Source organism: Dreissena polymorpha, chromosome 5 (assembly GCF_020536995.1).
Source record: "Dreissena polymorpha isolate Duluth1 chromosome 5, UMN_Dpol_1.0, whole genome shotgun sequence".
NCBI classification, from domain to species: Eukaryota; Metazoa; Mollusca; class Bivalvia; order Myida; family Dreissenidae; genus Dreissena; species Dreissena polymorpha.
In genome coordinates, this window is record NC_068359.1 from 48,000,130 (window position 1) to 48,025,228 (window position 25,099).

The window sequence follows — 25,099 nt, forward strand, 5'->3', positions numbered from 1 at the left end:
GTCTAAAGTTTAAACATTTTTAAGCGATTGTCTGCGATTAGTGGGAAATGTTGTGTACGAAAAAGAACAAGAGCACCACATAACGGGTGCCAACGCTCGGCTGCGGGTGCATTTTTTAATAAATGAAAGCTTGTTAGATTTTGTTTCTTTTTTTCCTTTTATTAAGAGGTCACATTGACCTTGACCTTTGACCTAGTGACACAAATATGGGTGTGGCCAGTAGAACTCATCAAGGTGCAACTACATATGAAGTTTCAAAGTTGTAGGTGGAAGCACTTTGATTTTAGAGCCAATGTTCAAAACCTTGACAAAATGTTAAGGTTTTAGCGCGACGCGGACGGCGGACACGACAGGACGAAGGAAACGACGAGCTGGCTATGACAATACCTCGGGTTTTCTCCGAAAACAGCCGAGCTAAAATGAGTTTTAATAGGTGATTAAGATCTTGTTAAGTGTGAAACATCAAATGAATTGACTTTACTTAAGCGATTTTTTTTTGGGGGGGGGGCATACGCCGCATCCGCCCCCCCCCCCCCTTGGATCCGCCTATGACTATTGACTGCTTTAATGGCTTCACCAAGAGTTATCTATACTATGCAAACTGCTTTAATGATATAGAAAATTCAGGTAAAGACAGAACACTAATTACTGCCTTAAAAAGTCATGGGAAAGTGCTAAGTATACTTAAAGTACAGCCAGATTGTTACACATTTACACTCAGAACATGAAATGAACAGGTTTGTTTGAGAAAATCACCAACATCATGTTAATTCCAAGATGCATGTCTTATTCAGAAGTCACATAATACAATTGTTTTAATAGTACATATTTAGGCCACTCATTTTTTATTCGGCTACATTGTCTTTTAAAGAGAACAATAAACACAATAAAAACAAAACAAACACAGCGATGTTAAAATGTTTTTTCGACTATCAAACCATCATACAAAATATAAATAAATGTTTAACAATTATTAACGTTAACAATCGACAGATTGAAGCACGTTTGCACATCAATAATGATTTATCATACCATTTAAACAAACATTAGATTCCTATCAACTCCATACTTCAGTCAACAAATATTTCATGTACATCTTGGTTTTTATGTTTTTAAAACATGTTTCAAAACATGTTTTTGTTATTTTGGTATATTGGTATATTTTGTATTTGTCATATGTAATTTGTGCATGCTGAATATGCAAAATTAATATTTACTTATAAAGAATAATGTTATTTTAAAGTCATTTTACACATACCATAAATTATAATGTCTATAATAAGGGACTTATTTAGCTAGTGTGTAATTTTGACAAAAATCGTATTTTTAATAGCAAAATAACAATAAATGTATGTTAAAAATATTGATGGAACATATCACAAATGGGTTATTATTTTATCAAGATAGATAGATTAAAAAATATAACAATATTTTTAAAAAAAATTTAGGCAGGAGTGTTATTTTACTTGTTTGAGTATATAGTTGTAGTAGGTCCTTTTAATATTTTTACTTTAGTGACTGGTTTATTTAAAATAAATGTTAGTGTACACAATATATGTTACTTTGATTTTCAGATATTACAAAGTGCATCATATGCAAACATTGCAATTCATTATATATTTGGGCCGTGCTCTGTGAAAAGGGAGTTTAATGCATGTGCGTTAAGTTTGTTGTGAACAGGCTAATCAGGGACGACACTTTCCACCTTAACTGGATTTTTGCTAAGATGAGAATATCTTTAAATGAAAAATACAATAAAAGCAGAAAGGGTCGTCACTGATTAGCCAGTGCAGACTGCACAGGTTAATCTGGGACAACCCTTTAAGTACATGCATTAAACCCCCTTTTCACAGAGCACTGCCCATTTATACTTATTATGTGTGCTTCAGTATACAGCTCTGTTCAGCTAATGGGCTGATGGTCGAACAAGATTTAAATGTGAACATGCCATTTTTAACAACAGTTTTAATTAAAACATATGCTAAAACAGTTTTAATTATATATATATAAACATAATTATTCATGCATGAGGAAGAAATATATACATACACACAAGTACTGGTGTAATCAGGAAAATGACAACAATAAATTGTTCATGAATTATAAATAATTATCACATTACATGAAATATCTTAATAAATCAAGATTCAATAACCATATGATTTTAAGATTACAAATGCTACTGATCTAAAAATATTCAAAATAACATTTTTAGTATGATGTGAACTGGTCAAATACAAACAATCTATGCAATTCAACAAAACAAGACATGAAGTATCACAGATTGCCTACATGATAGATGTTTCAAGCACACTCAATTAATATCCAAACATGCCCTGTTTCAGTAGACAATGGGGCTGTATTTGCAACAATAAATAACCCTGGTCAACCAACACCCAAACACACAGAGGCTTATCAGCACACTAAGTATCACAGAATCTAAATAAGCCTCGCTCTGGGAAAATGGGGCTTAATGCATGTGCGTAAAGTGTTTTTCAGATAAGCCTGAGCAATCTGAAAAGGCTTATCAGGGACGCCAACCTCATTGCCTAACTTGATTTTTGCTAATAGAGACTTCCTTTCAAGAAAATACAATCGAGCGAAAAGTGTCTTCTCAGATTAACTGGGACAACACTTTACAAAAATGACTTTAGCCCAATTTTTACAGACCGAGGCTCAAATCCTAAATAAAGCCTATGAAAAGCCAATTTTTATAAACCACATTAAAAAAACACAGATTACCAGCACACGCAAATATTCAACATTTCATTTGTTGAAAAAAAATCAATCCCGTTTCGCAAAAAAGCGTTAAAGTTATGAGACTGTGAGAATATTCTGAAGTAATGAAGGGGAAATCATTTCACCCTTTACCACTTAGATACATATTTCTACGCACTTGTAGTCCCCTAGAAAGTTAAATTTAATTTTAAAAAAAACGTTCTTATTGTATTCAAGTTTCAAAAGCATCATTTCCAACCCTTAGATACTAATGAGCAGCAAACAGCATAAAACCTGAACAGACTGTGAACACTCGCAGTCTGTTCTGGTTTTATGCTGTTTCCACATAGCCATTTTCACTTTGCTTCTGAGTGGGAAAGCGTTAAAGATAAATGGATACTTCTAAAAATGAAGATGATAGAAACCTCATACAATTAAAAAATGTAAAAACATGTATATAAACTATATTCATGTATGTTTTAGAAAGCATAATTTATAACTATACAAAATATATAATGACTATTTAAAATGACTCCTTTTTTTTCGAGAGATGGAAGTGTCTTTTTGGAAACGATTGATACCCGAAAGTAAATTGGTTTTATTAAACCCTTTTGAAGAAACGTCAATAAATAGTGCATTAGGCTTCCTGAGGACTAGGAAGTCTATGACAGTGAACACCCTCAAAAACACCAAAGTACACGTATTGAGAAAATATTGAAAAATAATAAAGTAATACAATAAAACAAACAACTTTAATTACAACAATAGGGAGAGAAACGATCACATTTGGCACACCTAGTCTGGACGGAAAATAATCACAGAATTTGTATATTATAAATATGCCTCCTTCTTGGAAAACACGGCTTAATTTTGCGTTTAAAGTTTACTCCCTAATTAGCCTGTGCAGTCTGTACAGGCTTATCAGTGATGACACTTCCCACATAAACTGAACTTTTGTTTAAAAACAGACTTACTTTTAAAAAAAGATTTTTTAATCGCACAAAATGTTGTTCATGATTAGCTCGAGGAGTCTGCACAGGCTAATCACAGACAACACTTTACACCAATGCATTAAGCCCCATTTTTCCAGAGTGTGGATCAAAACGTTCTTGTACAACTATGTCACTAAATCATAATATCTTTGTAAACATATCGTACAACAGTTCGTGGTATTTGTGTACATACCATAACACTCTGAGCATCAGTTAATGTACCAGCATTAACCTCAATGAAATATGCCATCAAATTGAGAGAAAATATCATTGTTTTACCATCACAAAAACCAGTAAACACGAAAAAAAGGAAGCGTAAATATATAATGATTATCACACAAAACAGTAAACAGTGGAAAAATAAACTGTAAATAAACTTAAGCGAATATGTGTCTTATAATGTTAGCAGAAGTAAATGTACAATTTTAATTAAATTATAAGTAAATAATATTTGAGTGATCTTTGCAAACATGTTCAACTTTTAAAAAAAAAGCGTAGGCTGTCCAAGTAAATTCTTAGTACAACTTAAAATTAAAAACTCAAGCTCGAATAGTGCTTACATGAAACAGTAACCTTCAAAACATTTCCTAGATAACTTTCATTACAAACAACAGATCTCGTAAAACAGTACAAATAATCTTTCAAATAATATCCAGCATGCAACATATTTAAAACTGGATCTATATTTATCATATTGTAGTCAATATCTGGGCAATGGTAAACATCTCTGATTCCGCCCGTCTGCATTGTCAGGATTCCCGCCACACACATGAGTTAGTTGCTCTTGCTGATGTTTCCAAGAGTAACTTCCTGCTGATGTTCTCAAGAGTTTCTTGCCCTTGCTGATGTTCTCAAGAGTTACTTGCCCTTGGTGATGTTCTCAAGAGTTACTTGCCCTTGCTGATGCTCTCAAGAGTTACTTGCTCTTGCTGATGTTCTCAAGAGTTACTTGCCCTTGCTGATGTTCTCAAGAGTTACTTGCCCTTGCTGATGTTCTCAAGAGTTGCTTGCTCTTGCTGATGTTCTGAAGAGTTACTTGCCCTTTCTGATGTTCTCAAGAGAGTTGCTTGCCCTTGCTGATGTTCTCAAGAGTTGCTTGCCCTTGCTGATATCCTCAAGAGTTACTTGCCTTTGCTGATATTCTTAAGAGTAACTTGCTTGCTGATGTTCTTTAAAATTACTTGCCCATGCTGATGTTCTCAAGAGTTGCTTGCTCTTGCTGATGTTCTGAAGAGTTACTTGCCCTTTCTGATGTTCTCAAGAGAGTTGCTTGCCCTTGCTGATGTTCTCAAGATTTACTAGCCATAGCTGATGTTTTCAAGAGTTACTTGCTCTTGCTGATGTTCTGCTTGGCCTGGCCCAGCGCCACCTGCCGGGCGTTGCTACCAAACGCCAGGGTGCTCACCGTCTCCGAGAAGTTGTACACATCTGGACTCACATTCACAAAGAGGCAGGCCTGGACAGAGACAGAAAATTGTGCAGTTTAACTGGTCTGTAACTGCAATTCAGTAACTTAAGCCATCTGTCAGTCACTTTAGTTTAAACCTATGCTTTTAATGTTGATTGCATTTAAAGCTTTAAGCTTATATTAATTCTTCCAAGTACTGTCAAATCATTAATGTTTTTTCTGTATGAAATTTGGTGTGTGTTTTTTGTAAATAACTTTTCGTGAACATGTGAATTGGTTGATTTCTTATTTTGATAAATGTGTATGTATTTAATTTCTGTATCAGTCATGCCACTAAATCAACGAAAATTAATGTCCCACAAATAATAATGATTTTACAATATTTTTTGGGAAATAACTCAAAGCTTTGGGTCTTTGGAATAAAATTTTTAACAATTTCTGAGTGAGAATCGAACCAGTGACACATGCTGTCACAGCCACACACCAATCAGATCTCAGTCAGATAAGCATTTTGTGAAAATATTAGCCATTTGCATGCTGGGAAATGTGTCGTCTGCTCAAATGTCTGCTGAATTTCTAAAATTAGCATTTTCTTCGATTTTTTTCAAAGAATACTATCAGAATAGCAAACAGTTTGGATCCGGATGAGACGCCACGTTCTGTGGCGTCTCATCTGGATCCAAACTGTTTGCAAAGGCCTTCAAAATTCGGTTCCAGCACTGAAAGAGTTAGAGTTGCCTACCTTTGCGTCTCCACCGAGGGAGGGCTGCAGTATCTGGGTCAGCTTGGAGTTCCTGTAGGGAACGTACAGCTGGCTCGACCTCAGGGCAGTGAACACCTGTACACAGAGTGCAAGGCAATGCGAGATAGTCATTAACCCATTTATGCCTAGTGGACTCTCCCATCCTTCTAAATTGGATCAATTTATTTACAAAATTAGGGATGTCTAGTATATTTATTTCTATATTTAGAATATAACTTACAGAAATTCCTTTAAGCAAACAGCGCAGACCCTGATGAGACGCCGCATCATGCGGCGTCTCATGTGAGTCTACGCTGTTTGCCAAGGCCTTTTTTCACGACGCTAGGCATAAATGGGTTAACACTTTGGAGCATCATTCTGAGAAAACGGGGCTTAATGCATGATCATAAAGTGTTTTCCCAGAATAGACTCTGCAGCCCACACAGGCTAATCAGGGACAACACTTTCCACTTTCATGGTATTTATTGTTTAAAGGAAGTCTCTTCTTAAAGAAAATCCAGTTGAGGCTGAAAATGTCGTTCCTGATTGTCCACACAAGCTAAGCTGGGACAACACTTTATGCATATGCATTAAGCATGTTTTTTTCCATAGGGTGACTCATTTATACATACATATAGGATCTGGCACGAGTTGTCATATCATACCAAATTTTATTAAACGAGTTCAGGACTTTCGTTAGTAAGCGAGCCTTTGGCGAGCTTACTAACGAATTTCCTGGACGAGTTTAATACAATATGGTAAGATATGAAATGGAGCCTGAAATGGAATCTGAAATGGTGAGGCTACTCGTTGAAGGCAGCGACCTCCACCGGATCACCACAACGCGATCGGCAAAAGTTCAGAAGTCCCTGGTTTCCCTCTGGAACAAGTACCAGGCGAGAGAGTGCACCACCTCTGAGTTGCTGGCCAAGGTCGGTCAGGCGTACGGCGTTGTGCTGGATTAATGAACATGTATTTTGTCACGTTGACTGTGTATTGTTTGTAGCTTTTCTCGTACATGTATATTTCATTATGTAGTTATGTTGTAAATTATGTTGTATTTTGTCACGTTGACAGTATATTGTCTGAACTTTTTCTTGTACATGTATATTTTATTATGTAGATATGTTGTAAATTATGTTGTATTGTGTCACGTTGACTGTACATTGTCTGTATTTTTTTCTCGTACATGCATTTTTTGTAATAAAGAAAAAAAAAAAAGTTCATTCATAATGTAACACTACATTTTGATTTAATAGAAAATATAATTCACATGTTAAACCCTATTATTATGTAATTGAAATTAATTGAAAATATGTATATTTTGTAATAAAGAAAAGAAACATTTTTAAGAATAATATGATGTAATTATGTTGTATTTTGTCAGTGTGACTGTAAATTGTCTGTAAATGTTTGCTTGATTATGTAAGTTGTGTTATACAAATTGTGTGACTGTGCATGTTCATTGACTGTATAAATCGTAAATATATATTTAAACATAATAAACAAATAAAGAAAAAAATATCATACCTGTTTTAGGTCTTATTCCATTTTAATTTATGTGTATTTCTTTGTTAACACACTTTGAAGCATAAAAAAACAATAATTGCTTTAAGGCCTTTTTAGTTCAATTTTCGGCCTTTTTGGTACGCTTTGAGGCCTGTTTGGTAAGGCCTTTTTGGTATTCGGCCTTTTTGGTATGCGGCCTTTTTGGTTTTCGGCCTTTCTGAACCTAAACCCGCGAAATTATGAAAAAATTACCTGAATAACATTCCAGCCACACTCGAGCCACTAGTGGCACTATCGTTGATTTTAATACAACTCAGAAAGACAATAAGGATTGAAAACTTACTTATTGCCATTAGGAATTGCATTTTTAATGTGTAAATCCTTCATGATTTCGAATTAGTTTTGCTTTCGGGAAGGATCTCAAATGATATGCTATTTGACTGTCACACGTCAATAAATATCGACAATTAGGTTACGCATGCGCAATTAATTTCCTTCTATATTACATATAAAATAGTTGAAGTTCGATATCAATGTTTACCATGATCAAGCGCAAACCCACTATATCATCATACATCATTGGAAAGATTAATGCATAATCTTTTTAAAAAAATGCATGTCATTAAATTCTATACGCGCGAACTCAAAATATTTACCTTAGAAAAGGCAAACCGGTTTTGACAGCTGTGCAGACAACCATTTTGGGCTCAAATAGTATGACCTACTTTCAAAGCCGGGAACCATCAACACAAAATGTAGAGCACAAAAATGGCTCATTTTCTTATTGCTTACAAATATACCTTCAAGTTGATACCAAAACTAACCATTTGCAATGTATTTTACAAATCCTAGGCAGCATGCACTCAACAATGTGTGCTAAGTTTCAAACTGACTGCATGTAACCCTAAAAACAGGAGTTCCGGTTTGGGGTTAATAAGACCATTATACGTAACTTTTATCTTTTGAACAGAACCAGTCTGTATAAAAAAATACTCGTGAAAACAGCGCTCGGTTACATACAACTATGAAAATAAATATTCGGAACCGAAATTTCCAGGGGTCGTTCCGAACCCGCGAATCTGAAGTTGGATCCGAAATCATCAGATATTTCGGGTACCCGTTGCAGCCCTACTCGTCAGTATAATAATCCTCCGACGCCGTCTAGTGGAGCAACATGTTGCTGAGTGTGACGTGATCTGCCTTTTCTTTTCCAATATTTTCAGCTGTAAGTGTCTACGTACGCCGCGCCGTAAGTACTCGTCAGTATAATAATCATCCGGCGCCGTATAGTGGAGCAACATGTTGCTGTGTGTGACGTGATCTGACTTTTCTTTTCCAATATTTTCATCTGTTAGTGTCTACGTACGCCGCGCCGTAAATACTCGTCAGTATAATAATTCTCCGGCGCCGTATAATGCAACATGTTACTGTGATGAGACGTGATCTGCCTTTTCTTTTCCAATATTTTCATCTATAGTGTCTACGTACGCCGCGCCGTAGGTACTCGTCAGTAGAATAATCCTCCGGCGCCGTATAGTGCAACATACCCTGGTAGATGCTGGGCAAAGCCCTGCTAGGGGGTTCAGGGGGGCAAAGCCCCCCGTAAGCTCTACGATTTTTGTGATTTTAAAGGCTTTGACAACCACTTCTCGAGCATGTCACGCCTCATCAAAGTTCAACTTGAAAAAAACTGGCGACAGAGAGTCTAAAGTTAAAACATTTTAAAGCGATTGTCTGCGATTAGTGGGAAATGTTGTGTACGAAAAAGAACAAGAGCACCACATAACGGGTGCCAACGCTCGGCTGCGGGTGCATTTTTTAATAAATGAAAGCTTGTTAGATTTTGTTTCTTTTTTTCCTTTTATTAAGAGGTCACATTGACCTTGACCTTTGACCTAGTGACACAAATATGGGTGTGGCCAGTAGAACTCATCAAGGTGCAACTACATATGAAGTTTCAAAGTTGTAGGTGGAAGCACTTTGATTTTAGAGCCAATGTTCAAAACCTTGACAAAATGTTAAGGTTTTAGCGCGACGCGGACGGCGGACACGACACGACGAAGGAAACGACGAGCTGGCTATGACAATACCTCGGGTTTTCTCCGAAAACAGCCGAGCTAAAATGAGTTTTAATAGGTGATTAAGATTTTGTTAAGTGTGAAACATCAAATGAATTGACTTTACTTAAGCGTTTTAATTTTTTTTTTTTTGGGGGGGGGGGCATACGCCGCATCCGCCCCCCCCCCCCTTGGATCCGCCTATGACTATTGACTGCTTTAATGGCTTCACCAAGAGTTATCTATACTATGCAAACTGCTTTAATGATATAGAAAATTCAGGTAAAGACAGAACACTAATTACTGCCTTAAAAAGTCATGGGAAAGTGCTTATTATACTTAAAGTGCAGCCAGATTGTTACACATTTACACTCAGAACATAAAATGAACAGGTTTGTTTGAGAAAATCACCAACATCATGTTAATTCCAAGATGCATGTCTTATTCAGAAGTCACATAATACAATTGTTTCAATAGTACATATTTAGGCCACTCATTTGTTATTCAGCTACATTGTCTTTTAAAGAGAACAATAAACACAATAAAAACAAAACAAACACAGCGATGTTAAAATGTTTTTTCGACTATCAAACCATCATACAAAATATAAATAAATGTTTAACAATTATTAACGTTAACAATCGACAGATTGAAGCACGTTTGCACATCAATAATGATTTATCATACCATTTAAACAAACATTAGATTCCTATCAACTCCATACTTCAGTCAACAAATATTTCATGTACATCTTGGTTTTTATGTTTTCAAAACATGTTTCAAAACATGTTTCTGTTATTTTGGTATATTGGTATATTTTGTATTTGTCATATGTAATTTGTGCATGCTGAATATGCAAAATTAATATTTACTTATAAAGAATAATTTTATTTTAAAGTCATTTTACACATACCATAAATTATAATGTCTATAATAAGGGACTTATTTAGCTAGTGTGTAATTTTGACAAAAATCGTATTTTTAATAGCAAAATAACAATAAATGTATGTTAAAAATATTGATGGAACATATCACAAATGGGTTATTATTTTATCAAGATAGATAGATTATTAAATATAACAATATTTTTAACATTTTTTTAGGCAGGAGTGTTATTTTACTTGTTTGAGCATATAGTTGTAGTAGGTCCTTTTAATATTTTTACTTTAATGACTGGTTTATTTAAAATAAATGTTAGTGTACACAATATATGTTACTTTGATTTTCAGATATTACAAAGTGCATTATATGCAAACATTGCAATTCATTATATATTTGGGCCGTGCTCTGTGAAAAGGGAGTTTAATGCATGTGCGTTAAGTTTGTTGTGAACAGGCTAATCAGGGACGACACTTTCCACCTTAACTGGATTTTTGCTAAGATGAGAATATCTTTAAATGAAAAATACAATAAAAGCAGAAAGGGTCGTCACTGATTAGCCAGTGCAGACTGCACAGTTTAATCTGGGACAACCCTTTAAGTACATGCATTAAACCCCCTTTTCACAGAGCACTGCCCATTTATACTTATTATGTGTGCTTCAGTATACAGCTCTGTTCAGCTAATGGGCTGATGGTCGAACAAGATTTAAATGTGAACATGCCATTTTTAACAACAGTTTTAATTAAAACATATGCTAAAACAGTTTTAATTATATATATATAAACATAATTATTCATGCATGAGGAAGAAATATATACATACACACAAGTACTGGTGTAATCAGGAAAATGACAACAATAAATTGTTCATGAATTATAAATAATTATCACATTACATGAAATATCTTAATAAATCAAGATTCAATAACCATATGATTTTAAGATTACAAATGCTACTGATCTAAAAATATTCAAAATAACATTTTTAGTATGATGTGAACTGGTCAAATACAAACAATCTATGCAATTCAACAAAACAAGACATGAAGTATCACAGATTGCCTACATGATAGATGTTTCAAGCACACTCAATTAATATCCAAACATGCCCTGTTTCAGTAGACAATGGGGCTGTATTTGCAGCAATAAATAACCCTGGTCAACCAACACCCAAACACACAGAGGCTTATCAGCACACTAAGTATCACAGAATCTAAATAAGCCTCGCTCTGGGAAAATGGGGCTTAATGCATGTGCGTAAAGTGTTTTCCAGATAAGCCTGAGCAATCTGAAAAGGCTTATCAGGGACGCCAACCTCATTGCCTAACTTAATTTTTGCTAATAGAGACTTCCTTTCAAGAAAATACAATCGAGCCAAAAGTGTCTTCTCAGATTAACTGGGACAACACTTTACAAAAATGACTTTAGCCCCATTTTTACAGACCGAGGCTCAAATCCTAAATAAAGCCTATGAAAAGCCAATTTTTATAAACCACATTAAAAAGACACAGATTACCAGCACACGCAAATATTCAACATTTCATTTGTTGAAAAAAAATCAATCCCGTTTCGCAAAAAAGCGTTAAAGTTATGAGACTGTGAGAATATTCTGAAGTAATGAAGGGGAAATCATTTCACCCTTTACCACTTAGATACATATTTCTACGCACTTGTAGTCCCCTAGAAAGTTAAATTTAATTTAAAAAAAACGTTCTTATTGTATTCAAGTTTCAAAAGCATCATTTCCAACCCTTAGATACTAATGAGCAGCAAACAGCATAAAACCTGAACAGACTGTGAATACTCGCAGTCTGTTCTGGTTTTATGCTGTTTCCACATAGCCATTTTCACTTTGCTTCTGAGTGGGAAAGCGTTAAAGATAAATGGATACTTCTAAAAATGAAGATGATAGAAACCTCATACAATTAAAAAATGTAAAAACATGTATATAAACTATATTCATGTATGTTTTAGAAAGCATAATTTATAACTATACAAAATATATAATGACTATTTAAAATGACTCCTTTTTTTTCGAGAGATGGAAGTGTCTTTTTGGAAACGATTGATACCCGAAAGTAAATTGGTTTTATTAAACCCTTTTGAAGAAACGTCAATAAATAGTGCATTAGGCTTCCTGAGGACTAGGAAGTCTATGACAGTGAACACCCTCAAAAACACCAAAGTACACGTATTGAGAAAATATTGAAAAATAATAAAGTAATACAATAAATCAAACAATTTTAATTACAACAATAGGGAGAGAAACGATCACATTTGGCACACCTAGTCTGGACGGAAAATAATCACAGAATTTGTATATTATAAATATGCCTCCTTCTTGGAAAACACGGCTTAATTTTGCGTTTAAAGTTTACTCCCTAATTAGCCTGTGCAGTCTGTACAGGCTAATCAGTGATGACACTTCCCACATAAACTGAACTTTTGTTTAAAAACAGACTTACTTTTAAAAAAAGATTTTTTAATCGCACAAAATGTTGTCCATGATTAGCTCTAGGAGTCTGCACAGGCTAATCACAGACGACACTTTACACCAATGCATTAAGCCCCATTTTTCCAGAGTGTGGATCAAAACGTTCTTGTACAACTATGTCACTAAATCATAATATCTTTGTAAACATATCGTACAACAGTTCGTGGTATTTGTGTACATACCATAACACTCTGAGCATCAGTTAATGTACCAGCATTAACCTCAATGAAATATGCCATCAAATTGAGAGAAAATATCATTGTTTTACCATCACAAAAACCAGTAAACACGAAAAAAAGGAAGCGTAAATATATAATGATTATCACACAAAACAGTAAACAGTGGAAAAATAAACTGTAAATAAACTTAAGCGAATATGTGTCTTATAATGTTAGCAGAAGTAAATGTACAATTTTAATTAAATTATAAGTAAATAATATTTGAGTGATCTTTGCAAACATGTTCAACTTTAAAAAAAAAGCGTAGGCTGTCCAAGTAAATTCTTAGTACAACTTAAAATTAAAAACTCAAGCTCGAATAGTGCTTACATGAAACAGTAACCTTCAAAACATTTCCTAGATAACTTTCATTACAAACAACAGATCTCGTAAAACAGTACAAATAATCTTTCAAATAATATCCAGCATGCAACATATTTAAAACTGGATCTATATTTATCATATTGTAGTCAATATCTGGGCAATGGAAACATCTCTGATTCCGCCCGTCTGCATTGTCAGGATTCCCGCCACACACATGAGTTAGTTGCTCTTGCTGATGTTTCCAAGAGTAACTTCCTGCTGATGTTCTCAAGAGTTTCTTGCCCTTGCTGATGTTCTCAAGAGTTACTTGCCCTTGGTGATGTTCTCAAGAGTTACTTGCCCTTGCTGATGCTCTCAAGAGTTACTTGCTCTTGCTGATGTTCTCAAGAGTTACTTGCCCTTGCTGATGTTCTCAAGAGTTACTTGCCCTTGCTGATGTTCTCAAGAGTTGCTTGCTCTTGCTGATGTTCTGAAGAGTTACTTGCCCTTTCTGATGTTCTCAAGGGAGTTGCTTGCCCTTGCTGATGTTCTCAAGAGTTGCTTGCCCTTGCTGATATCCTCAAGAGTTACTTGCCTTTGCTGATATTCTTAAGAGTAACTTGCTTGCTGATGTTCTTTAAAATTACTTGCCCATGCTGATGTTCTCAAGAGTTGCTTGCTCTTGCTGATGTTCTGAAGAGTTACTTGCCCTTTCTGATGTTCTCAAGAGAGTTGCTTGCCCTTGCTGATGTTCTCAAGATTTACTAGCCATAGCTGATGTTTTCAAGAGTTACTTGCTCTTGCTGATGTTCTGCTTGGCCTGGCCCAGCGCCACCTGCCGGGCGTTGCTACCAAACGCCAGGGTGCTCACCGTCTCCGAGAAGTTGTACACATCTGGACTCACATTCACAAAGAGGCAGGCCTGGACAGAGACAGAAAATTGTGCAGTTTAACTGGTCTGTAACTGCAATTCAGTAACTTAAGCCATCTGTCAGTCACTTTAGTTTAAACCTATGCTTTTAATGTTGATTGCATTTAAAGCTTTAAGCTTATATTAATTCTTCCAAGTACTGTCAAATCATTAATGTTTTTTCTGTATGAAATTTGGTGTGTGTTTTTTGTAAATAACTTTTCGTGAACATGTGAATTGGTTGATTTCTTATTTTGATAAATGTGTATGTATTTAATTTCTGTATCAGTCATGCCACTAAATCAACGAAAATTAATGTCCCACAAATAATAATGATTTTACAATATTTTTTGGGAAATAACTCAAAGCTTTGGGTCTTTGGAATAGAATTTTTAACAATTTCTGAGTGAGAATCGAACCAGTGACACATGCTGTCACAGCCACACACCAATCAGATCTCAGTCAGATAAGCATTTTGTGAAAATATTAGCCATTTGCATGCTGGGAAATTTGTCGTCTGCTCAAATGTCGTCTGCTGAATTTCTAAAATTAGCATTTTCTTCGATTTTTTTCAAAGAATACTATCAGAATAGCAAACAGTTTGGATCCGGATGAGACGCCACGTTCTGTGGCGTCTCATCTGGATCCAAACTGTTTGCAAAGGCCTTCAAAATTCGGTTCCAGCACTGAAAGAGTTAGAGTTGCCTACCTTTGCGTCTCCACCGAGGGAGGGCTGCAGTATCTGGGTCAGCTTGGAGTTCCTGTAGGGAACGTACAGCTGGCTCGACCTCAGGGCAGTGAACACCTGTACACAGAGTGCAAGGCAATGCGAGATAGTCATTAACCCATTTATGCCTAGTGGACTCTCCCATCCTTCTAAATTGGATCAATTTATTTACAAAATTAGGGATGTCTAGTATATTTATTTCTGTATTTAGAATATAACTTACAGAAATTCCTTTAAGCAAACAGCGCAGACCCTGATGAGACGCCGCATCATGCGGCGTCTCATGTGAGTCTACGCTGTTTGCCAAGGCCTTTTTTCACGACGCTAGGCATAAATGGGTTAACACTTTGGAGCATCATTCTGAGAAAACGGGGCTTAATGCATGATCATAAAGTGTTTTCCCAGAATAGACTCTGCAGCCCACACAGGCTAATCAGGGACAACACTTTCCACTTTCATGGTATTTATTGTTTAAAGGAAGTCTCTTCTTAAAGAAAATCCAGTTGAGGCTGAAAATGTCGTTCCTGATTGTCCACACAAGCTAAGCTGGGACAACACTTTATGCATATGCATTAAGCATGTTTTTTTCCATAGGGTGACTCATTTATACATACATATAGGATCTGGCACGAGTTGTCATATCATACCAAATTTTATTAAACGAGTTCAGGACTTTCGTTAGTAAGCGAGCCTTTGGCGAGCTTACTAACGAATTTCCTGGACGAGTTTAATACAATATGGTAAGATATGAAATGGAGCCTGAAATGGAATCTGAAATGGTGAGGCTACTCGTTGAAGGCAGCGACCTCCACCGGATCACCACAACGCGATCGGCAAAAGTTCAGAAGTCCCTGGTTTCCCTCTGGAACAAGTACGAGGCGAGAGAGTGCACCACCTCTGAGTTTCTGGCCAAGGTCGGTCAGGCGTACGGCGTTGTGCTGGATTAATGAACATGTATTTTGTCACGTTGACTGTGTATTGTTTGTAGCTTTTCTCGTACATGTATATTTCATTATGTAGTTATGTTGTAAATTATGTTGTATTTTGTCACGTTGACAGTATATTGTCTGAACTTTTTCTTGTACATGTATATTTTATTATGTAGATATGTTGTAAATTATGTTGTATTGTGTCACGTTGACTGTACATTGTCTGTATTTTTTTCTCGTACATGCATTTTTTGTAATAAAGAAAAAAAAAAGTTCATTCATAATGTAACACTACATTTTGATTTAATAGAAAATATAATTCACATGTTAAACCCTATTATTATGTAATTGAAATTAATTGAAAATATGTATATTTTGTAATAAAGAAAAGAAACATTTTTAAGAATAATATGATGTAATTATGTTGTATTTTGTCAGTGTGACTGTAAATTGTCTGTAAATGTTTGCTTGATTATGTAAGTTTTGTTATACAAATTGTGTGACTGTGCATGTTCATTGACTGTATACATCGTAAATATATATTTAAACATAATAAACAAATAAAGAAAAAAATATCATACCTGTTTTAGGTCTTTTTCCATTTTAATTTATGTGTATTTCTTTGTTAACACACTTTGAAGCATAAAAAAACAATTATTGCTTTAAGGCCTTTTTAGTTCAATTTTCGGCCTTTTTGGTACGCTTTGAGGCCTGTTTGGTAAGGCCTTTTTGGTATTCGGCCTTTTTGCTATACGGCCTTTTTGGTTTTCGGCCTTTCTGAACCTAAACCCGCGAAATTATGAAAAAATTACCTGAATAACATTCCAGCCACACTCGAGCCACTAGTGGCACTATCGTTGATTTTAATACAACTCAGAAAGACAATAAGGATTGAAAACTTACTTATTGCCATTAGGAATTGCATTTTTAATGTGTAAATCCTTCATGATTTCGAATTAGTTTTGCTTTCGGGAAGGATCTCGAATGATATGCTATTTGACTGTCACACGTCAATAAATATCGACAATTAGGTTACGCATGCGCAATTAATTTCCTTCTATATTACATATAAAATAGTTGAAGTTCGATATCAATGTTTACCATGATCAAGCGCAAACCCACTATATCATCATACATCATTGGAAAGATTAATGCATAATCTTTTTTAAAAAATGCATGTCATAAAATTCTATACGCGCGAACTCAAAATATTTACCTTAGAAAAGGCAAACCGGTTTTGACAGCTGTGCAGACAACCATTTTGGGCTCAAATAGTATGACCTACTTTCAAAGCCGGGAACCATCAACACAAAAAGTAGAGCACAAAAATGGCTCATTTTCTTATTGCTTACAAATATACCTTCAAGTTGATACCAAAACTAACCATTTGCAATGTATTTTACAAATCCTAGGCAGCATGCACTCAACAATGTGTGCTAAGTTTCAAACTGACTGCATGTAACCCTAAAAACAGGAGTTCCGGTTTGGGGTTAATAAGACCATTATACGTAACTTTTATCTTTTGAACAGAACCAGTCTGTATAAAAAAGTACTCGTGAAAACAGCGCTAGGTTACATACAACTATGAAAATAAATATTCGGAACCGAAATTTCCAGGGGTCGTTCCGAACCCGCGAATCTGAAGTTGGATCCGAAATCATCAGATATTTCGGGTACCCGTTGCAGCCCTACTCGTCAGTATAATAATCCTCCGGCGCCGTCTAGTGGAGCAACATGTTGCTGAGTGTGACGTGATCTGACTTTTCTTTTCCAATATTTTCAGCTGTAAGTGTCTACGTACGCCGCGCCGTAAGTACTCGTCAGTATAATAATCCTCCGGCGCCGTATAATGCAACAACATGTTGCTGTGTATGACGTGATCTGCCTTTTCTTTTCCAATATTTTCATCTGTTAGTGTCTACGTACGCCGCGCCGTAAATACTCGTCAGTATAATAATTCTCCGGCGCCGTATAATGCAACATGTTACTGTGATGAGACGTGATCTGCCTTTTCTTTTCCAATATTTTCATCTATAGTGTCTACGTACGCCGCGCCGTAGGTACTCGTCAGTAGAATAATCCTCCGGCGCCGTATAGTGCAACATACCCTGGTAGATGCTGGGCAAAGCCCTGCTAGGGGGTTCAGGGGGGCAAAGCCCCCCGTAAGCTCCACGATTTTTGTGATTTTAAAGGCTTTGACAACCACTTCTCGAGCATGTCACGCCTCATCAAAGTTCAACTTGAAAAAAACTGGCGACAGAGACTCTAAAGTTAAAACATTTTAAAGCGATTGTCTGCGATTAGTGGGAAATGTTGTGTACGAAAAAGAACAAGAGCACCACATAACGGGTGCCAACGCTCGGCTGCGGGTGCATTTTTTAATAAATGAAAGCTTGTTAGATTTTGTTTCTTTTTTTCCTTTTATTAAGAGGTCACATTGACCTTGACCTTTGACCTAGTGACACAAATATGGGTGTGGCCAGTATAACTCATCAAGGTGCAACTACATATGAAGTTTCAAAGTTGTAGGTGGAAGCACTTTGATTTTAGAGCCAATGTTCAAAACCTTGACAAAATGTTAAGGTTTTAGCGCAACGCGGACGGCGGACACGACACGACGAAGGAAACGACGAGCTGGCTATGACAATACCTCGGGTTTTCTCCGAAAACAGCCGAGCTAAAATGAGTTTTAATAGGTGATTAAGATTTTGTTAAGTGTGAAACATCAAATGAATTGACTTTACTTAAGCGTTTTAATTTTTTTTTTTTGGGGGGGGGGGGCATACGCCGCATCCGCCCCCCCCCCCCCCCTCCCCCTTGGATCCGTCTATGACTATTGACTGCTTTAATGGCTTCACCAAGAGTTATCTATACTATGCAAACTGCTTTAATGATATAGAAAATTCAGGTAAAGACAGAACACTAATTACTGCCTTAAAAAGTCATGGGAAAGTGCTTATTATACTTAAAGTGCAGCCAGATTGTTACACATTTACACTCAGAACATGAAATGAACAGGTTTGTTTGAGAAAATCACCAACATCATGTTAATTCCAAGATGCATGTCTTATTCAGAAGTCACATAATACAATTGTTTCAATAGTACATATTTAGGCCACTCATTTGTTATTCAGCTACATTGTCTTTTAAAGAGAACAATAAACACAATAAAAACAAAACAAACACAGCGATGTTAAAATGTTTTTTCGACTATCAAACCATCATACAAAATATAAATAAATGTTTAACAATTATTAACGTTAACAATCGACAGATTGAAGCACGTTTGCACATCAATAATGATTTATCATACCATTTAAACAAACATTAGATTCCTATCAACTCCATACTTCAGTCAACAAATATTTCATGTACATCTTGGTTTTTATGTTTTCAAAACATGTTTCAAAACATGTTTCTGTTATTTTGGTATATTGGTATATTTTGTATTTGTCATATGTAATTTGTGCATGCTGAATATGCAAAATTAATATTTACTTATAAAGAATAATTTTATTTTAAAGTCATTTTACACATACCATAAATTATAATGTCTATAATAAGGGACTTATTTAGCTAGTGTGTAATTTTGACAAAAATCGTATTTTTAATAGCAAAATAACAATAAATGTATGTTAAAAATATTGATGGAACATATCACAAATGGGTTATTATTTTATCAAGATAGATAGATTATTAAATATAACAATATTTTTAACATTTTTTTAGGCAGGAGTGTTATTTTACTTGTTTGAGCATATAGTTGTAGTAGGTCCTTTTAATATTTTTACTTTAATGACTGGTTTATTTAAAATAAATGTTAGTGTACACAATATATGTTACTTTGATTTTCAGATATTACAAAGTGCATTATATGCAAACATTGCAATTCATTATATATTTGGGCCGTGCTCTGTGAAAAGGGAGTTTAATGCATGTGCGTTAAGTTTGTTGTGAACAGGCTAATCAGGGACGACACTTTCCACCTTAACTGGATTTTTGCTAAGATGAGAATATCTTTAAATGAAAAATACAATAAAAGCAGAAAGGGTCGTCACTGATTAGCCAGTGCAGACTGCACAGTTTAATCTGGGACAACCCTTTAAGTACATGCATTAAACCCCCTTTTCACAGAGCACTGCCCATTTATACTTATTATGTGTGCTTCAGTATACAGCTCTGTTCAGCTAATGGGCTGATGGTCGAACAAGATTTAAATGTGAACATGCCATTTTTAACAACAGTTTTAATTAAAACATATGCTAAAACAGTTTTAATTATATATATATAAACATAATTATTCATGCATGAGGAAGAAATATATACATACACACAAGTACTGGTGTAATCAGGAAAATGACAACAATAAATTGTTCATGAATTATAAATAATTATCACATTACATGAAATATCTTAATAAATCAAGATTCAATAACCATATGATTTTAAGATTACAAATGCTACTGATCTAAAAATATTCAAAATAACATTTTTAGTATGATGTGAACTGGTCAAATACAAACAATCTATGCAATTCAACAAAACAAGACATGAAGTATCACAGATTGCCTACATGATAGATGTTTCAAGCACACTCAATTAATATCCAAACATGCCCTGTTTCAGTAGACAATGGGGCTGTATTTGCAACAATAAATAACCCTGGTCAACCAACACCCAAACACACAGAGGCTTATCAGCACACTAAGTATCACAGAATCTAAATAAGCCTCGCTCTGGGAAAATGGGGCTTAATGCATGTGCGTAAAGTGTTTTCCAGATAAGCCTGAGCAATCTGAAAAGGCTTATCAGGGACGCCAACCTCATTGCCTAACTTGATTTTTGCTAATAGAGACTTCCTTTCAAGAAAATACAATCGAGCGAAAAGTGTCTTCTCAGATTAACTGGGACAACACTTTACAAAAATGACTTTAGCCCCATTTTTACAGACCGAGGCTCAAATCCTAAATAAAGCCTATGAAAAGCCAATTTTTATAAACCACATTAAAAAGACACAGATTACCAGCACACGCAAATATTCAACATTTCATTTGTTGAAAAAAAATCAATCCCGTTTCGCAAAAAAGCGTTAAAGTTATGAGACTGTGAGAATATTCTGAAGTAATGAAGGGGAAATCATTTCACCCTTTACCACTTAGATACATATTTCTACGCACTTGTAGTCCCCTAGAAAGTTAAATTTAATTTAAAAAAAACGTTCTTATTGTATTCAAGTTTCAAAAGCATCATTTCCAACCCTTAGATACTGATGAGCAGCAAACAGCATAAAACCTGAACAGACTGTGAATACTCGCAGTCTGTTCTGGTTTTATGCTGTTTCCACATAGCCATTTTCACTTTGCTTCTGAGTGGGAAAGCGTTAAAGATAAATGGATACTTCTAAAAATGAAGATGATAGAAACCTCATACAATTAAAAAATGTAAAAACATGTATATAAACTATTTTCATGTATGTTTTAGAAAGCATAATTTATAACTATACAAAATATATAATGACTATTTAAAATGACTCCTTTTTTTTTCGAGAGATGGAAGTGTCTTTTTGGAAACGATTGATACCCGAAAGTAAATTGGTTTTATTAAACCCTTTTGAAGAAACGTCAATAAATAGTGCATTAGGCTTCCTGAGGACTAGGAAGTCTATGACAGTGAACACCCTCAAAAACACCAAAGTACACGTATTGAGAAAATATTGAAAAATAATAAAGTAATACAATAAAACAAACAACTTTAATTACAACAATAGGGAGAGAAACGATCACATTTGGCACACCTAGTCTGGACGGAAAATAATCACAGAATTTGTATATTATAAATATGCCTCCTTCTTGGAAAACAGGGCTTAATTTTGCGTTTAAAGTTTACTCCCTAATTAGCCTGTGCAGTCTGCACAGGCTAATCAGTGATGACACTTCCCACATAAACTGAACTTTTGTTTAAAAACAGACTTACTTTTAAAAAAAGATTTTTTAATCGCACAAAATGTTGTCCATGATTAGCTCTAGGAGTCTGCACAGGCTAATCACAGACGACACTTTACACCAATGCATTAAGCCCCATTTTTCCAGAGTGTGGATCAAAACGTTCTTGTACAACTATGTCACTAAATCATAATATCTTTGTAAACATATCGTACAACAGTTCGTGGTATTTGTGTACATACCATAACACTCTGAGCATCAGTTAATGTACCAGCATTAACCTCAATGAAATATGCCATCAAATTGAGAGAAAATATCATTGTTTTACCATCACAAAAACCAGTAAACACGAAAAAAAGGAAGCGTAAATATATAATGATTATCACACAAAACAGTAAACAGTGGAAAAATAAACTGTAAATAAACTTAAGCGAATATGTGTCTTATAATGTTAGCAGAAGTAAATGTACAATTTTAATTAAATTATAAGTAAATAATATTTGAGTGATCTTTGCAAACATGTTCAACTTTTAAAAAAAAAGCGTAGGCTGTCCAAGTAAATTCTTAGTACAACTTAAAATTAAAAACTCAAGCTCGAATAGTGCTTACATGAAACAGTAACCTTCAAAACATTTCCTAGATAACTTTCATTACAAACAACAGATCTCGTAAAACAGTACAAATAATCTTTCAAATAATATCCAGCATGCAACATATTTAAAACTGGATCTATATTTATCATATTGTAGTCAATAACTGGGCAATGGTAAACATCTCTGATTCCGCCCGTCTGCATTGTCAGGATTCCCGCCACACACATGAGTTAGTTGCTCTTGCTGATGTTTCCAAGAGTAACTTCCTGCTGATGTTCTCAAGAGTTTCTTGCCCTTGCTGATGTTCTCAAGAGTTACTTGCCCTTGGTGATGTTCTCAAGAGTTACTTGCCCTTGCTGATGCTCTCAAGAGTTACTTGCTCTTGCTGATGTTCTCAAGAGTTACTTGCCCTTGCTGATGTTCTCAAGAGTTACTTGCCCTTGCTGATGTTCTCAAGAGTTGCTTGCTCTTGCTGATGTTCTGAAGAGTTACTTGCCCTTTCTGATGTTCTCAAGAGAGTTGCTTGCCCTTGCTGATGTTCTCAAGAGTTGCTTGCCCTTGCTGATATCCTCAAGAGTTACTTGCCTTTGCTGATATTCTTAAGAGTAACTTGCTTGCTGATGTTCTTTAAAATTACTTGCCCATGCTGATGTTCTCAAGAGTTGCTTGCTCTTGCTGATGTTCTGAAGAGTTACTTGCCCTTTCTGATGTTCTCAAGAGAGTTGCTTGCCCTTGCTGATGTTCTCAAGATTTACTAGCCATAGCTGATGTTTTCAAGAGTTACTTGCTCTTGCTGATGTTCTGCTTGGCCTGGCCCAGCGCCACCTGCCGGGCGTTGCTACCAAACGCCAGGGTGCTCACCGTCTCCGAGAAGTTGTACACATCTGGACTCACATTCACAAAGAGGCAGGCCTGGACAGAGACAGAAAATTGTGCAGTTTAACTGGTCTGTAACTGCAATTCAGTAACTTAAGCCATCTGTCAGTCACTTTAGTTTAAACCTATGCTTTTAATGTTGATTGCATTTAAAGCTTTAAGCTTATATTAATTCTTCCAAGTACTGTCAAATCATTAATGTTTTTTCTGTATGAAATTTGGTGTGTGTTTTTTGTAAATAACTTTTCGTGAACATGTGAATTGGTTGATTTCTTATTTTGATAAATGTGTATGTATTTAATTTCTGTATCAGTCATGCCACTAAATCAACGAAAATTAATGTCCCACAAATAATAATGATTTTACAATATTTTTTGGGAAATAACTCAAAGCTTTGGGTCTTTGGAATAAAATTTTTAACAATTTCTGAGTGAGAATCGAACCAGTGACACATGCTGTCACAGCCACACACCAATCAGATCTCAGTCAGATAAGCATTTTGTGAAAATATTAGCCATTTGCATGCTGGGAAATTTGTCGTCTGCTCAAATGTCGTCTGCTGAATTTCTAAAATTAGCATTTTCTTCGATTTTTTTCAAAGAATACTATCAGAATAGCAAACAGTTTGGATCCGGATGAGACGCCACGTTCTGTGGCGTCTCATCTGGATCCAAACTGTTTGCAAAGGCCTTCAAAATTCGGTTCCAGCACTGAAAGAGTTAGAGTTGCCTACCTTTGCGTCTCCACCGAGGGAGGGCTGCAGTATCTGGGTCAGCTTGGAGTTCCTGTAGGGAACGTACAGCTGGCTCGACCTCAGGGCAGTGAACACCTGTACACAGAGTGCAAGGCAATGCGAGATAGTCATTAACCCATTTATGCCTAGTGGACTCTCCCATCCTTCTAAATTGGATCAATTTATTTACAAAATTAGGGTTGTCTAGTATATTTATTTCTATATTTAGAATATAACTTACAGAAATTCCTTTAAGCAAACAGCGCAGACCCTGATGAGACGCCGCATCATGCGGCGTCTCATGTGAGTCTACGCTGTTTGCCAAGGCCTTTTTTCACGACGCTAGGCATAAATGGGTTAACACTTTGGAGCATCATTCTGAGAAAACGGGGCTTAATGCATGATCATAAAGTGTTTTCCCAGAATAGACTCTGCAGCCCACACAGGCTAATCAGGGACAACACTTTCCACTTTCATGGTATTTATTGTTTAAAGGAAGACTCTTCTTAAAGAAAATCCAGTTGAGGCTGAAAATGTCGTTCCTGATTGTCCACACAAGCTAAGCTGGGACAACACTTTATGCATATGCATTAAGCATGTTTTTTTCCATAGGGTGACTCATTTATACATACATATAGGATCTGGCACGAGTTGTCATATCATACCAAATTTTATTAAACGAGTTCAGGACTTTCGTTAGTAAGCGAGCCTTTGGCGAGCTTACTAACGAATTTCCTGGACGAGTTTAATACAATATGGTAAGATATGAAATGGAGCCTGAAATGGAATCTGAAATGGTGAGGCTACTCGTTGAAGGCAGCGACCTCCACCGGATCACCACAACGCGATCGGCAAAAGTTCAGAAGTCCCTGGTTTCCCTCTGGAACAAGTACGAGGCGAGAGAGTGCACCACCTCTGAGTTTCTGGCCAAGGTCGGTCAGGCGTACGGCGTTGTGCTGGATTAATGAACATGTATTTTGTCACGTTGACTGTGTATTGTTTGTAGCTTTTCTCGTACATGTATATTTCATTATGTAGTTATGTTGTAAATTATGTTGTATTTTGTC

General features: G+C 35.7%; 1 protein-coding gene across 13 annotated transcripts in view; it reads right to left on the minus strand.

Moving 5' to 3' along the window:
* Positions 1 to 906: 906 nt before the first annotated feature.
* LOC127880785 (kinesin-like protein KIFC3) overlaps positions 907 to 25,099 on the minus strand; it is a 99,633-nt gene continuing 75,440 nt past the window's right edge. For 4 of the 13 annotated variants that reach the window (XM_052428188.1, XM_052428187.1, XM_052428198.1 and 1 more), the window contains one exon: positions 19,076 to 23,067. Coding sequence is in view for 6 of the 13 variants with exons in the window: in XM_052428197.1 (XP_052284157.1) it covers positions 5,035 to 5,166 (132 nt within the window). In the remaining 7 variants the exon portion in view is untranslated. Of the gene's footprint in view, positions 3,013 to 4,197; positions 4,899 to 4,987; positions 5,167 to 13,513; positions 13,977 to 14,065; positions 14,245 to 19,075; positions 23,068 to 23,156; positions 23,336 to 25,099 lie in introns of those variants that run through there. The other 9 variants (XR_008049740.1, XM_052428197.1, XM_052428193.1 and 6 more) reach the window with 9 other exon arrangements.